The following is a 15028-nucleotide window of genomic DNA, read 5'->3' as shown; positions in this document are numbered from 1 at the left end:
CCTTATTCTGAAAATACACCAGAAGCTACAGGTATGCTTTATTACTTCTGTCAACTGCAACTTCTTGTTAAAGTATTTTCCTTAATTTAATGAGAAAAAAAAATTCCCTATCAAAAAGTTTTGACATCTCTGAATCATTAATTGGGAATTCCTATAAACTAATTTTCACACCTCTATTTGGACTTGACACTTAGGTCACAATTTCCTAATACTTTACGTGTGTGCAATTCTTTGCCCATTGACGTTTTTGGGCCCCACCTTTAAACATAAAAAAATGGTAAAAAAAAAAGGAGGTTCGTCATACTCCAGTGTTGTCTAACCGTGGGGGGGTGGTCAGCGGTGATGAAGCGGGGTCAAAGGAGGCAGGGGCAGTGCTAGTGGGGTCCGTGCCTGGAAGCGGTAATGCACGTCTATATATCTTAGCACTAGAGAGTGCAAGGGTCTCCTTTTTGTTACAATTAGAGATGCAGTCTGCAATTGGGAAAAATGGTGAAGAATACAATACACAAGTCATATAATAGCCAGAAATTGTCTTAATCTTCATGAACACGAAAACCCCTTATTCTGAAAATACACCAGAAGCTACAGGTATGCTTTATTACTTCTGTCAACTGCAACTTCTTGTTAAAGTATTTTCCTTAATTTAATGAGAAAAAAAAAATGCCCCTATCAAAAGGTTTTGACATCTCTGAATCATTAATTGGGAATTCCTATAAGTTAATTTTCACACCTCTATTTGGATTTGACACTTAGGTCACAATTTCCTAATAAATTTTACGTGTGCACAATTCTTTGCCCATTGACGTTTATTGGTCCCCACCTTCAGTATATAGAACCAACTGGTATCAGTGCCCTTTCTATAACGCATTTTTAATGAGAATGACACATAGAAAAGGGCAGAGCCTCCTGTGGTGTTATCATGATCCCGCGCAGATAATGAGCCTGCACTCCACTCAGAACAGTAAACAGGGAATTGGATGCCATTCCTTAGGTAAATAAAATTTTGTATATAAAATATATAAGGTGAATGGGATTTTACATTACAGCTGCAATCGCTCTTCACCAGACAAGAATCCACAATGAAACTCCTGGTGAGGACACTTATGAAAGGTTTCTCATGTAAAGAGAAGACATTGAATGTATAATGTTTGGTAATATTTTCATATGTTCCTATGTTTAGATTGCGACCATCCTTGGAGTCTTCCTGACTCAAGCTCTAGCAGATGACGTAAGTAGCGGGATGTACGGTTGGGTATGGACCGGCTTTATTATATGGCAGGAAATGCTATAGAGAGTTTGAATTTCTTTACTTGATTTTCAAACTGTTTCCATATGTTTTCACCCTTCACTATTATAAATACAAGATAGTTAAAAAAATAGATCCAAGTTGGTCATGTTAGATCTTAATAGATCCGTTATATATGCCATAAAAATGTAAGCCATGATGGCAACGTAAATGTAGCCATGCACTTTTTATACTGCACTCATGATTATCATTCTTGTGTTTTGTTTTTGTTTTTTTTACATGGATCCCAATTAATCCCCTTGGCTCTCAGTAGAGATCGTCAAGCTTGCTTTGAAGTTCTCTTGTTTTCATTTATATGTATGTGCCTTGCTTTACCTTTGCATTTGGCCCAAAATATCCAAAATTGAGAGGCGTGAGATCACTGGCTAGTCATCCGTAAAAACGGATCTGCTGGGAAAGTGATTTCTGCTGGATCGGATGTTTTAACATGAGAGTCTCTGGACAACAGATCTGTTAACAGATTTAGCCATCTGTTGAACTTGTATTTGTAATGGATCTATTGTTTTCTTAAAGGATCCGTTACAAATGGATGATAAATAACAATCCGTTAACGGATCCGTTGTTCCTAGACTGCACATGTTAAAAACGGATCGAGCCGACATCCGTTAATTAAAGGGAACCTGTCACTGAATGTTTATAATACTTAACTAAGGGTTGGATGGGTGTCTCCGTTCTCCGGGTCCCACGCCTCCTCTATTGGCCATCTTTGTCCTCCTTCCGAAGCTAGTGTGGATGACGTGTTCTACATCATCTACACTAGCCGGCATTGAGGTCCTGTGCAAGCGCACTACAATACCTTGATCTGCCCTGCTCAGGCAGATCAAAGTGTGCCTCAATGTTGGCTAGTGTAGATGACGTAGGACGCGTCATCCACACTATCTTCAGAAGGAGGACAAAGATGGCCGAAAGAGGAGGCGCGTGACCCGGAGAACGGATATGCCTATCTGACCCTTCGGCTCCGCACCGACCATTAGGTGAGTATTATAAACATCCGGTGACAGGTTCCCTTTAACAATGGACGAAAAAGTTGTGTTTGTATAACTTTTTTTGGAAACGGATATCTAACGAATTTGTGATAACGGATGATTTCAGTACATGTGAACTCACCTTAGGAGATGTTAATGCTCCATGTGTCCATATTTAGCTATCCGATGGTTGTGATGTGAACTGCAGTCTGTCAAAGATTTTTCAGTTGATGTTATGTTACATAGAAAATTGTTGGTTAACATACAGATACATAGGATTGAGATATAGCATAGGTTTTTGGTTCCAAACACTAATGTACTTGCAAAAGTCACACTGTAATTCAATGAAATAAGTATAACACATTAAATTCTAAGTTAACTTCTTACAGAACGTCAACATTAATAATTCAGGCAATGACGGTGGCAATGTTAACCAGCAAGTGAACATTAACAACCAGGACAACATAGCCAACATCAACAACTGGAATGGCTGGAACTCTTGGGACTCCGTCTGTGACTTTGCAAAGGTGAGATATGTGATTTCAACTTTTTGTCTGTTAGGTGCAGACATTGAGACAGGAGCATGATTAGAATTCAGGGGATCTTCATAGCAAAGTCAAGACATATAGCTGCCTTCCCATACATTGCTGTCATAAGCTGAACGGTAATAGTGAAAACAGAAGAATAAATAGTTTTATTTGAGCAGTTATGATTGTGTAATCAACTCACACAGGAAAGATCGTTAAAACGGTAAAACGCTGAAAAACTGCAACTGACCCTGCCGGTTCCTGTACAAACTAGAACTTTCAGACCCCACAGTCCATATTGATACCTGTGTTGTCTAGAATTTCCCTAACCCCAGGCTAAATGATGGCAACTCAGACCTTTGCTGCCTGAATGGCCATCGAGTGCTTCACATACCTCCCAAGGAACCAGAGACCAGAGCATAGTGCAATATAGTGAGGATAGATAGAGATAACAAAGTTATATAGTTACATAGGTTGAAAAAAGACCTAGGTCCATCTAGTTCAGCTTTCCTCCACCAATTATACATTTTGTCATTGAGTAATTTATAACCGACAATGTTTGTGTACTGAGGAAATCATCCAGCTCTTTTTTAAAAGCTCTTATAGTATCTGCCATTACTGCCTCTTGTGGTCGGCATTCCACAGTCTGACTGTTCTAATCTCTTTTCTTCCACTCGCAGTGAGTGCCCCCTGGTCCTTAGTATTGTCTTTGGAAGGAATAAGTCATGTTCCAGTCCTTTATATTGACCACACATGTATTTATACATATAAATGAGATCTCCTCTGAGTCGTCTTTTTTCTAAGCTAAACATCTCTAACTTTTCCAACCTCTCATCATATGGGAGACCTCCATTCCTTGTAGTAGTCTAGTTACTCGCCTTTGAACTGACTGTAACTTATGAGTTAGAACAATCACAAAATAGTGAAAAGATAATGTATGTACTGCCAGAGATAACCCGACTATAAAGCACAGGGTTAAGGGTTCTAATCCTGATGCATGACAAGCAGTAACTAAAAAATGGTGGCAACTCAGACCTTTGCTCCCTGAACGGCCATCGAGTGTTTCATGTACCTCCTAAGGAACCAGAGGGCAGAGCAAAGTGCAATTTACCTGTAGTCAGAAGGAGGGATGAGATAGATAACCCAGAGTGAGTAACAACAAAACAAGAAATGCTATAAAAAAATATGGTTACTATAACTATAATCAAAACGTTACATAGAGAATATTCTACATATCACTGACATATTGGATCGAGAAGCAGCAAATCATCACTATATTTTGCTCTCTGGAAATGAGAATGTTCCTTCACTTGAATGAGCCCCTCCTTCCCTATATGTTTTATAGAGGGTATAAATGTTTTTTGATCCTAACAGTTGCAAATTGCAATATCCTCTTGCTCTTACATCTAAATATGTATTCTTTTACATCCTAGGGATTTGCTGCTACAAGACTATACAACAAGAAGATCTGCGTAGTCAACAAGATTAATCCAAATTTCCCCACCATGGAGCAGCTCAGTGAAATTGCCAAGACCAAAAAGGTAAAAGAATACCAATAGATAACCCTTGTGGTCAGCAAATTAATGACAGCAAATTAGAAAGATTTGAATTTTAATATTGGAAAATATATGGTGAAGAGAATTTTCAATCCATTGTTTGAATGTGGAATTGAGGTCAATTCAGTAACCATTCAAGTATAAGTATGAGATATTTATAAGGTTTACATCCACGAGAGCAGGTCTATGGGGTCCTGGCCGGTGAAGACCACCAATTCATCATCTTTACTTTGGAGGGTCACTAGTGTCCAGTCATATCAAGGGACAATGATTTAGTCATTGGGTACAACCTAATAGCGACAGTAGAAGGCAAAATGGGCAAATAATGGGACTGTCTACAATGAGACCTCTGCGATGAGGTGACCATGATAATTAAGACTAACAATTAGAATAGGGAATGTCCAAACAGTGCAACAGAAAAGATTGCAGAAAAGATATCCTAAATTGCTGTGATTGGCAACTGCAGGTCCACTACCTGGTTGGATGTCTCCTTGAGCAAAGACTTAGCAAAATTGTTGCCCTGATCAAGACACATTATTAATAATTTACTGCCCATGCTACATTTATACTTAAAGGGAATCTGTCACCAGATTTGTGCTCCCCAATCGTAGAGCAGCATAATGTAGGGGCAGAGACCCTGATTCCAACAATGTATCACTTACTTTACTGGTTCCTGCAGTATTGATTACAAACTATTTTATCTGCTACAGATATACCAGTTGTCTGAATGCTGAGTTCTGTATAACTCCGCCCACATCACTGATTGGCTGTGTACACTGTTTATAGACGGAAATTTGCCAATCAGTGGTAGGGTGTAGTTGGACTACCTGACAACAAGCTAAGTAGTCCTCTAAACATTATCTCCTGCTGATAAAACAATGATTTTATAAAAATTATGCTAAGCAGCCCTGTAAGTGACACATCACTGGAATCAGGGTCTCTGCCCCTATACAATGGAACCTTGGTTTAAGAGTAACTTGGTTTGAGAGCGTTTTGCAAGACAAGCAAATCTTTTTAAAAATTTGCAACTTGGTTTAAGAGCAATGCTTTGCAATAAGAGCAAATTCCCACCGTGCACACTTGCGGTTCTATCCTTTCATCGCACTCTGACCCGCTCTGGAGGTAATTTTCTGTCCATATGTACTGTATACAGTATACCATTGCACAGTACAGTATATACTATATAGCATTTCTATCAATTTGATTTTTGGATACAGTATTGTACTCTCTTTCGGCTTACAAGTACAGCACATTGCTTATACTGTACCTCCCGCACACCAACAATTCTATTGGAAGCTAATGTGCAGTTTAATTTGTTTCTATTTTTTTTTTACTGTACAGTGCTTTGTATTAGTGTACTGTAATAATTTTATATGAATACAGTACATTATTTTGTATTACTGTAATAAGTTGTATAAATACTGTAAATATTGTTGGGTTGTGGAACAAATTGTCTGCATTTCAATTATTTACTATGGGAAAATTTGCTTTGATATAAAAGTAACTTGGTTTAAGAGCGCACTCCCGGAACCAATTATGTTCATAATCCAAGGTTCCACTGTATTATGCTGATCTCAGCTTAGGTGGCAAAAATCTGGTGAAACAATCCCTTTAAGAGCTTTATGAATGTACTTTGTCCAGTCAAATATGTTTACCTAAATTCAGTATTAGACATTCCTGAAGATTTCGGATGCTTACACACAGTCATCACATTTAAGCAATAAAACAGGTTATTAATGGCCTCAGGAAAACCTCAGGTTCTCAGCTATGAAGGCGTAAGTCATGCCAAGGTGCCTGCCAAGAGCTGACAAGGCAAACTGGGACATCAACCTCACCAGTGCCGGAGAGAGTGGCTTATTTCCATATAAAAACATTCACATATGTACACGCTCTATGACCCAAACAGTCCCTGATCCCCAAATACTTCTCCCATAGCCCGGGTCTGTGGTGGGGAGCGAAGTGGCCAAATGACAGAGCTGTTCCCGTGATGTATAAACGTCTTCTCAATTTCACTTTAAATTCAGACCAGCATTTATCATTCTGTAATCAATCTGCTGCTGGCAAGGCTTCCTCTGTGTCTGCCAGAAGGCTCCGAAGAGCGGCTGAAAAGCTATACTTAACAATAAATATTCTACATGTAGCGAAAAATAAGGAACAACAAATATGAAAACTATAGAAAGATATAATGATCGTTATGTAAAGTAAAAAACAAAAGTATATAAACTGTATAAATCACTTAGGAAGCCTAACAAATAGTCTTCTTATAGAAGCAGGATAGTAAGTGCAGTACTGAAATACGACCAGTAGATGTCCCCAAAGTGTTAAATGCCATCGGGATGGACTTTCTAAGAGATTGAAGTGTTACTTCCATAGTATGCTAATTTAAAGCGGACCTGTCGCTTGCCATAATGTTTATATCTGGTGAATTTGATGGTCTCCTCAATCTGCCATTTATATTTTGTTCCTGCATCTCTCTGTTCCGGAGATACGGCCACAACTTGCCTGTATGTTGATGTAGTGTTTTTTTTTGCCAACTGGGCGTGGTCCTCACAATACCCTCACAGAGAACTGCTAAAGGGGTTATTCCCATCTCCAAGATCCTATCCTCATATGTAGTAGGTGTAATAATAATAATAATAATAATAATACCTCCAATTAGAACTATTAGGCCGGTTTCACACATCCGGCTTTTTGCCGGTTTGCCGGATCCGGCCCTCTCCCGTACAGACAATACAGTACAGTGACAGCGCTGTAACTTCCGGGTCACATGCGCCGGTCACATGACAGCACGTGACCGGCGCTTGTTGCGCTGTCACTGTACTGTAGTCACTGTATGGGAGAGCGCCGGATCCGGCAAACCGGCAAAAAGCCAGATGTGTGAAACCGGCCTTAGATAGTTCTTCTGATTCACTATGTTGCTTTCCTCATGTAAGGGAATTGCAGGACCTTAGGTATCCATGGTTAAGACCCCTAGCAACTAACTGTCACTATATGCATGGTCGCAACCATGGATACCTAAGGTCTTGCATTGCCCTGCACATAGTGAATCAGGAGAGCTATATAGCTAAAGCCGTGACTAAGCATATTGGGGGGTTTTCACCGCTGCAGAGGTGCTTTTTACCTAAGGTCCCTACCTCTACTTTTATACTTACCCTCCGGTGTCTGCACCTTTTACTGATGCCACTCTGGTCTCACGATGCCATCTTGCTACCTCTACTTCTGATTGGCCATAAGTCAGAAATTACATCACAAGCTCTCAATCCAAGTCTATGAAAGCCAGAACGGGGCTCTCATAGACTAGTATTGAGCTATGACCTCCGGCGCGCTGCATGAACTACTGGAGTTGCCGGGGCAGGAGACTCCACTCCAGCTGTGAAATAAAAAAACTCTGGAGTTGTGCATTAACATTCTAAAATTACTTCTTTAGAACTAAACATTTTTTTTTGCATTTAACCCCTATATTAACCTTCTGATCAATTGATTTATTACAACTGTAGCATTTTACTATATATTGAAATATATGATACAATTGTTATTAGTGAATGATTTTTAACATTTGTATATTATATTAAAAGGTTCCAACCAACAACCAGATGGTGACCTACACCATCAACCAGAAACCCATTGCTCACATTGAAGAGTACGGCAAGCACATTGAATCCCTGTGCAAGGGCATGCCAGCCTACACCGCTATGCAGATGCCAAGTAAGTGTCTTTCTTTTCTGCTATCATAGTAAAAAAATGAGAAAAAAAATTAAGACCCAAAAGGGATTTTTTTTATTGATAGTTTTTATTTACAAGATGGAAATATTTCATTGCATGACTATATTTTAGGATCCACAAGCAGACTGATTATAATGCCCATTATTATGATTTATATGGTGCCATCAGTTCTATAGAGCATTAGTTTACATTGTGGTAACACAAAATTCCTGGGTAGTCATATTATTGCTGCAACCTATACAGCCGCACAATCAGGGGGCCCATTTCTACCTCCAAATAGGTCGAGTTGTGCATTATGAGTTATTTGACTGCAAAGGGCCCATATATTGCACATTGGCTCTTTGCTGTCTTTGTCCGCCAGCGTAACACATAGTAATATTTGCAGACACAGGTGGTACAAGCATATAGTACCATTGTTCACAAAATACTATAGATACTCTTAAACCCTCTTTACACACAGCGACATCGCTAGCTATGTCGCTGGTAAAAGCACCCGCCCCCGTTGGTTGTGCATCACGGGCAAATCGCTGCCGGTGGCGCAAAACATCGCTAACACCCGTCACACTACTTACCTGCCTTGCGACGTCGCTGTGGCTGGCGAACCGCCTTCTTTCTAAGGGGGCGGTTCGTTCGGCGTCACAGCGGCGTCACTAAGCGGCTGCCCAATAGAAGCGGAGGGGCGGAGATGAGCGGGACTAACATTCCGCCCACCTCCTTCCTTCCGCATTGCCGGCAGCTGCAGGTACGGTGATGTTTCTCGTTACTGCGGTGTCACACATAGCGATGTGTGCTGCCGCAGGAACGACGAACAATCTGCGTCCAGCAACAGCAACGATATTTGGAATTTGAACGACGTGTCAACGATCAACGATTAGGTAAGTAATTTTGATCATTAACGGTCGTTCATAGCTGTCACACACAACGACGTCGCTAACGAGGCCGGATGTGTGTCACGAATTCCATGACCCCAACGACATCTCGTTAGCGATGTCGCAGCGTTTGAAGCCCCCTTTAGAAGCTTACAATCTGGAGGAAATTAAGATACAAGGGGTTATGGAAAAAAATAAGCTGTTCTAGACATGTCAGATAGAGATGGAGCTGGAATACTGGGGGAATCGTTAGGTGTTGGTGAATGTAAGGGTCTGCTTACACGGATTGACCGGGAGCACTAAACAATTGCTGATGATCATTAAGTAGCCAGGCATACCACAGTAAAGCGGGCACAAAAGATCATTTCACCCAATAATCGAGCGTTCTGCTCATCCATCAGGCCAGTCCATTTACACTGAAAGATTATGGTGAAACAAACTTTCTTAAAACCACCCATTCATCATAATCTTTTCATTAAAAATGCAGCTTAAAGTGGTTTTCCGGTCTAAAGTGATAATTCTGCAGACACTCTATGTGGCTGCAGACTTATGAATCCTCCAAGCGCACGCTCTGTGCACTGTGGGGATTCATTGGTTTCTGAGCCTGGAACGGCGGTCACGTGACCCCAAATGTGCACTATGTATGTTCCCAGCCAGAACCCGACGAGTGGGGGTGGACTCACTCTGTACAAGTGTATTGAACAAGGCTACGCCCACTTTATGGCCACGCCCACTAGTCAGATGCATCCACTCCATACACTTGTATTGAGTGAGGCAGCATCCACTAGTCGGCGCGTGCGCTGGGAGGATTCATAAGTCTTCAGACACAATAGAATGACTGCGGACGTATCACTTTAGCATGGACAAACCCTTTATTTGTATAGGATAGGAGAATTACGGATGGAGAGGAGAAGGAGATCTAGATTAGGGAATAAGCAGCAGATAGTCTTGCCTGCGATAGGGTGTGGATCTGACTATAGTGATGTAGACGTTCTTTAGAAAACAAAGTTTGCACATTTATCATATCTATTAACAAAATAAACTGTTATTCGTATTATATATATATATATACAATGAAATAAAAACATAACCGTAAAATGTTTTGAGAAACCACGTGAGCGACTATGTGCAGATAATGGAGAGACCCTATAGCAAAAGTAAAATGGGATCCATATTTTTATTTTTTTTGAGAACATTCAGCACCACTGATTGGCAGCTTTCTGTGTACACTGTGTATAAGAAGAAAACTGCCAATCAGTGGTGGGGCGGGGTTTTACAGAACTCAGGAATATGGAGGCAGCAGGTTTACTAGTCCCGCTGAAAAAACTGTGATTATATTCTGTTTGTTCTTTACCCTCTTGCTCTATACCATAGTATTGCCCTGTTTCTATGGCAGACACGGCATAAGAGTGAGAATTTGTCATCTTTATGTTCCACTACAAAAATTCCACATTCTGTGATTGAACTATTGAGTTATAACAAGAATGTCTTTTCAGATTTCGAAGCAGGATTTGCCCTTTGCGACACCAACAGCATAATCACAATTTTGGGAATCAGCTTCTGTTTTTAAGATGCCAGTCCACACGACCCCTGCCCACTGAATGGACACACTTGAAAACTAATTTGAATTGTGGATCCTTTCAATTTTCCCTAAATCTCATCAAATAAAATATTATCTGTGGCTATCGGCTGTTTGTGTCTCCTTATTAAATGCAATGAGAAAGTAGAAATGAAAATGAGATGTAGAAGGAATTTGCGTAGAATCTAATCTAACAGACGTCCCTTTTCAGGTTCTGCCAGAGGGTTCGCTGTCTGCTGCAGCTCCAGCTCCATCACCATTTTGGGTATCAGCCTCTGCTTTTAAGATGAATTTTCTTAAGTCAAATACAGAGAATCCCACTATCAAATCTCTTCATGAAGCTGAACACTGGAATAAAACGGTTTCTCAGGGGATAATGTCTCTTTCTTTGTATAATTCCAAAAACTCTCAATATTTTCTTTTCCAATTCCCTGACAGCTAGCTACATTGACTAATGAACAAACTCATTTAGGAAAAGAAGTTAGCTACTTCCTCTTTATTTTTCAATTTGTAAAAAAAAAAAAAAACAAAAAAAAAAAACTAAACAAAATATGACAAAACAAATAAAAAGTGAAATACAGAATACATTCATTTTTCATGGGCAAAAAATATTTATTATGATAACTTTAAATGTTTTACTATTTTCAATACTACAATATAATAATGTGAGAATATAGAGATATCATGACAGTGATGTTAGAGTACAGCTGTAATGACCAAGATGACAAAATAAAACAGGTATAATAGTCACAGGGGTGTCACAATGTGAATGATAAACACTGGGACGTCATAATGATCATTGCATAAAATGGTGCCAGATTACGGTCATAATGTGCACAGTGGTAACACAGGTTGGATGGCCCTGTGATGTCAAACAACAGGAGTACGTGAAAAGAAACAATGATAAAAAAAACAAAGTGATGTCATAGCTCAGGGGTCAGGAACCTTTTTGGCTGAGAGCCATGAACGACTCACTTAGCTGTCCCCAGGATGACACAGGGCTAGGTAGCAAAGTCTTTGCTGATCCATGACTTGGTTATCTTGGCTCGTTTTTGAAAACACAGCAATAGTTACTCCAAGCGGAGTCTCCCTTTATTCCAAAAATTGGGCCACACAGACACCTCCTTCAGTGGCATCACTTGTGCCCCTGTTGTACACTTCACAGGCAGATTTGCATCAATCACATTCCAAAATACGCCATCCTTAACCATCCCCAGGATGACACCGGGGTAGGTAGCAAAGTCTTTGCTGATCCCAGATCTGTTCTTCTTGGATCATTTTTAAAAGCAATGCAAGCAAGCGGACTCCAAGCACAGTTTCCTTTATTTCCAAAAATTGGGCCCCACAGACACCACTTCAGTGGCATCACTTGTGCCCCATTTGCAGACTTGACAGGTAGATTTGCATCAAGCATATTCCAAAATACGCCAGCCTTAACTGTCCCCGGGATGACACCGGGGTAGTTTGCAAAGTCTTTGCTGATCCCAGATCTGTTCATCTTGGATCATTTTTAAAAAACTCAGCAAGGGTTACTCCAAGCAGTGTCTCCCTTTTTTCCAAAAATTGGGCCACACAGACACCCTTTCAGTGGCAGCACTTGTGCCCCATTTGCAAACTTGACAGGTAGATTTGCATCAAGCACATTCAAAAATACGCCAGGATGACACCGGCCTAGGTAGCAAAGTCTTTGCTGAACCATGACTTGTTCATCTTGGCTCATTTTTAAAAACACAGCAGGGGGATTCTAAGCAGAGTCTCCCTTTTTTCCAAAAATTGGGCCCCACAGACACCACTTCAGTGGCATCACTTGTGCCCCTGTTGTACACTTCACAGGTAGATTTGCATCAAGCACATTCAAAAATACGCCAGCCTTAACTGTCCCCAGGATGACACCGGGGTAGGTAGCAAAGTCTTTGCTGAACCATGACTTGTTCATCTTGGCTCGTTTTTAAAAACACAGCAGGGGGATTCCAAGCAGAGTCGCCCTTTTTTCCAAAAATTGGGCCACACAGACACCCTTTCAGTGGCATCACTTGTGCCCCAGTTGCAAACTTGACAGGTACATTTGCATCAAGCACATTCCAAATCCACAAGCCTTTACTCTCCACAGGATGACACAGGGGTAGTAAAGTCCTTGCGGATCTATGACTTGTTCATCTGATGAACGTTAGTCTGTCCACATTGTCACTGGACAGATGCGTGCGCTTATTTGTCAGCACACACCCAGCAGCATTGAAGACACGTTCAGAGACAACGCTGGCAGCTGGACACGACAAGATTTCCAAGGCGTAAGTGGAGAGATCAGGCCATTTTTCAAGATTTGAAGCCCAAAATGAGCAAGGCTCCATTTGCAAAGTCATGGCATCGATGTTCATTTGGAGATACTCCTGTATCATCCTCTCCAGCCGTTGACTATGTGTCAGACTTCTTGTCTGTTGAAGATGACGAGATCGTCCCATGTTTGTCAAGTTACAACTGGGAGATTCACTCCGTGCACCACTGGTGTTTGGTGGAAAAGCCGAGCTAAGATTGAGTAACAGCTTCTGCTGATACTCCTGCATACGTGCGTCCCTTTCTATGGCTGGAATTATTTCACAAAATTTGGACTTGTACCGGGGATCTAATAGTGTGGCAAGCCAGTACTCATCATCACTTCTAATTTTGACAATACGAGGGTCATGTTGGAGGTAGTGCAGCAAGAAGGCGCTCATGTGTCTGACGCAGCCATGCAGACCAAGTCCACGCTGTGTTTGTGGCATAGAGGTGCTAACCGTTCTTTCTTCCTCTGACATCTCCCCCCAACCTCTTTCAACTGAAGTTTGACCAATGTCTCCCTCATCTGCTGAGTCTTCTATGTCCATGGACAGTTCGTCCTCCATTTCTTCATGTTCTCCTGCATCTTCCTCAACATTTTGCCTGCTACCATGCGCCCTTGTTAATCCCTCTCCCCCATCGTCCCATGCCTGCCGCCTTGGTGATGATGAATGTCTGGACCTTGGTGATGTTAGTATCCCTTGCGCATATGAATCCTCCTGTATTTCCTCCCCTTCCTGTTGTCCCACCCCCTGACTCCGAATAGTGATTAGCGTGTGCTCCAGCATGAAAATGACTGGAATTGCCATGCTGATAATGGCATTGTCCGCGCTAAACATATTTGTCGCCATGTCGAAACTGTGCAGAAGGGTGCATAGGTCCTTGATCTGAGACGACTCCATCAGGGTGATCTGCCCCACCTCTGCATCTCATTGGCCCAGGCTATACGTCATGACGTATTGCACCAGGGCTCGGCGGTGCTGCCACAGTTGTTGTAACATGTGGAGAGTTGAATTCCAGCGTGTCGGCACATCGCATTTCAGGCGATGAACCGGCAGGCCGAAAAACTTCTGGAGCGATGCAAGTCGGTCAGCTGCGGCGGTTGAACGGCGGAAGTGAGCAGACAGTTTTCGTGCCCTGTGCAGAAGGCCATCTAGGTCGGGATAATGTGTTAATAATTGCTGGACAACAAGGTTCAACACGTGAGCCATACAAGGCACGTGTGTCAAAGGGCCGCACCCAGGTTTGCAGCATTGACGCACACGGCCTTACCTGGCTGCAGGTTGAGTGGAGACAACCAATTACGAAACTCGGACCGCAGAGCTGCCCACAACTCAGCCGCTGTGTGACTTTTATTTCCAAGACATTTCAATCTAAAGACCGCCTGATGCTATTGCGCTCTGCTGCCAGCATAGTAAGGAGGTGTGCATGATTCCTTGTGCGCAGTTACAACGCTGGTGGCCTGACCAGGCAGGCTTGGAGTGGAGGTGGAGGACCCAGACGAGGTTGAGGAGGCAGAAGCGTTGGAGGAACTTCTACATACAGAGGATTGACGCACAAGTCGTGGGGACGGCAAGACTTGTTCAGCAGACCCTTCTCCATCTATCACCATAGTTACCCAGTGCCCAGTCAGCGACATGTAACGCCCCTGTCCATGCTTACTGGTCCAAGTATCGGTGGTGAAATGCACCCGTTCACACACAGAGTTTCTCAAGGAAGCGGTGATGTTGTGTGCGACATGCTTGTGTAGCGCAGGCACACCTTTCTTAGAGAAGTAGTGGCGACTGGGCATCTGGTACTGGGGCACAGCGACGGACATAAGGTCTCAAAAATCCTGTGTCCACCAGGCGGAAAGGCAGCTTTTCCATAGCCAAGAGCTTACAGAGGGATAAAGTCAACCTCTTAGCTTTGTCATGGCTCGGAGGAAATGGCCTTTTATTTGTCCACATCTGAGGGACAGAGATCTGGTTGCTGTGTGGAGACGGTGGTGAATAGTGTGTCCCTGGAAAAATGCAGGTTTGTGAGGAAAGTGCAGGCGGAGACATAATGTTGCCTTCATCCAAAGTTGGTGCTATCGATGTCTGAGAGAGCTGTACATACGCACTTGTTTCCCCTTCCAAACCAACTGACGAACTACCAAGCAAACTGCCTGTTGCAGTTACAGTGGTGGAAGGTGTGCGTGGAAAACCA

General features: G+C 42.1%; 1 protein-coding gene across 2 annotated transcripts; it reads left to right on the top strand.

Moving 5' to 3' along the window:
- The first annotated feature begins 1027 nt into the window (after positions 1–1027).
- On the top strand, positions 1028–10902 carry LOC142304118 (gastrokine-1-like). 2 transcript variants are annotated; one of them, XM_075346174.1, is made up of 6 exons: positions 1028–1091; positions 1181–1228; positions 2661–2798; positions 4232–4339; positions 7930–8059; positions 10737–10902. In XM_075346174.1, exons 1-6 carry the CDS (start codon positions 1080–1082, stop codon positions 10808–10810), a joined length of 510 nt encoding a protein of 169 aa, XP_075202289.1. In that variant the 5' UTR covers positions 1028–1079; the 3' UTR covers positions 10811–10902. The 2 variants fall into 2 exon arrangements, with proteins under 2 accessions (XP_075202289.1, XP_075202288.1); XM_075346173.1 differs by lacking the exon at positions 10737–10902 and adding an exon at positions 10443–10631 and having other exon boundaries at positions 1029–1091.
- Positions 10903–15028: the final 4126 nt, after the last annotated feature.

Source organism: Anomaloglossus baeobatrachus, chromosome 4, assembly GCF_048569485.1.
Source record: "Anomaloglossus baeobatrachus isolate aAnoBae1 chromosome 4, aAnoBae1.hap1, whole genome shotgun sequence".
NCBI lineage: Eukaryota > Metazoa > Chordata > Amphibia > Anura > Aromobatidae > Anomaloglossus > Anomaloglossus baeobatrachus.
The sequence above is the reverse complement of the archived record's forward strand: the minus strand, read 5'-3'. Positions and strand labels throughout refer to the sequence as shown.

Excerpts from the sequence above, each read along its gene's own strand:
- LOC142304118 (XM_075346174.1), top strand. Across the intron at positions 2,799-4,231 it reads CCGTCTGTGACTTTGCAAAG|GGATTTGCTGCTACAAGACT; the intron begins GTGAGATATGTG and ends TTTACATCCTAG. Across the intron at positions 8,060-10,736 it reads CACCGCTATGCAGATGCCAA|GTTCTGCCAGAGGGTTCGCT; the intron begins GTAAGTGTCTTT and ends GTCCCTTTTCAG.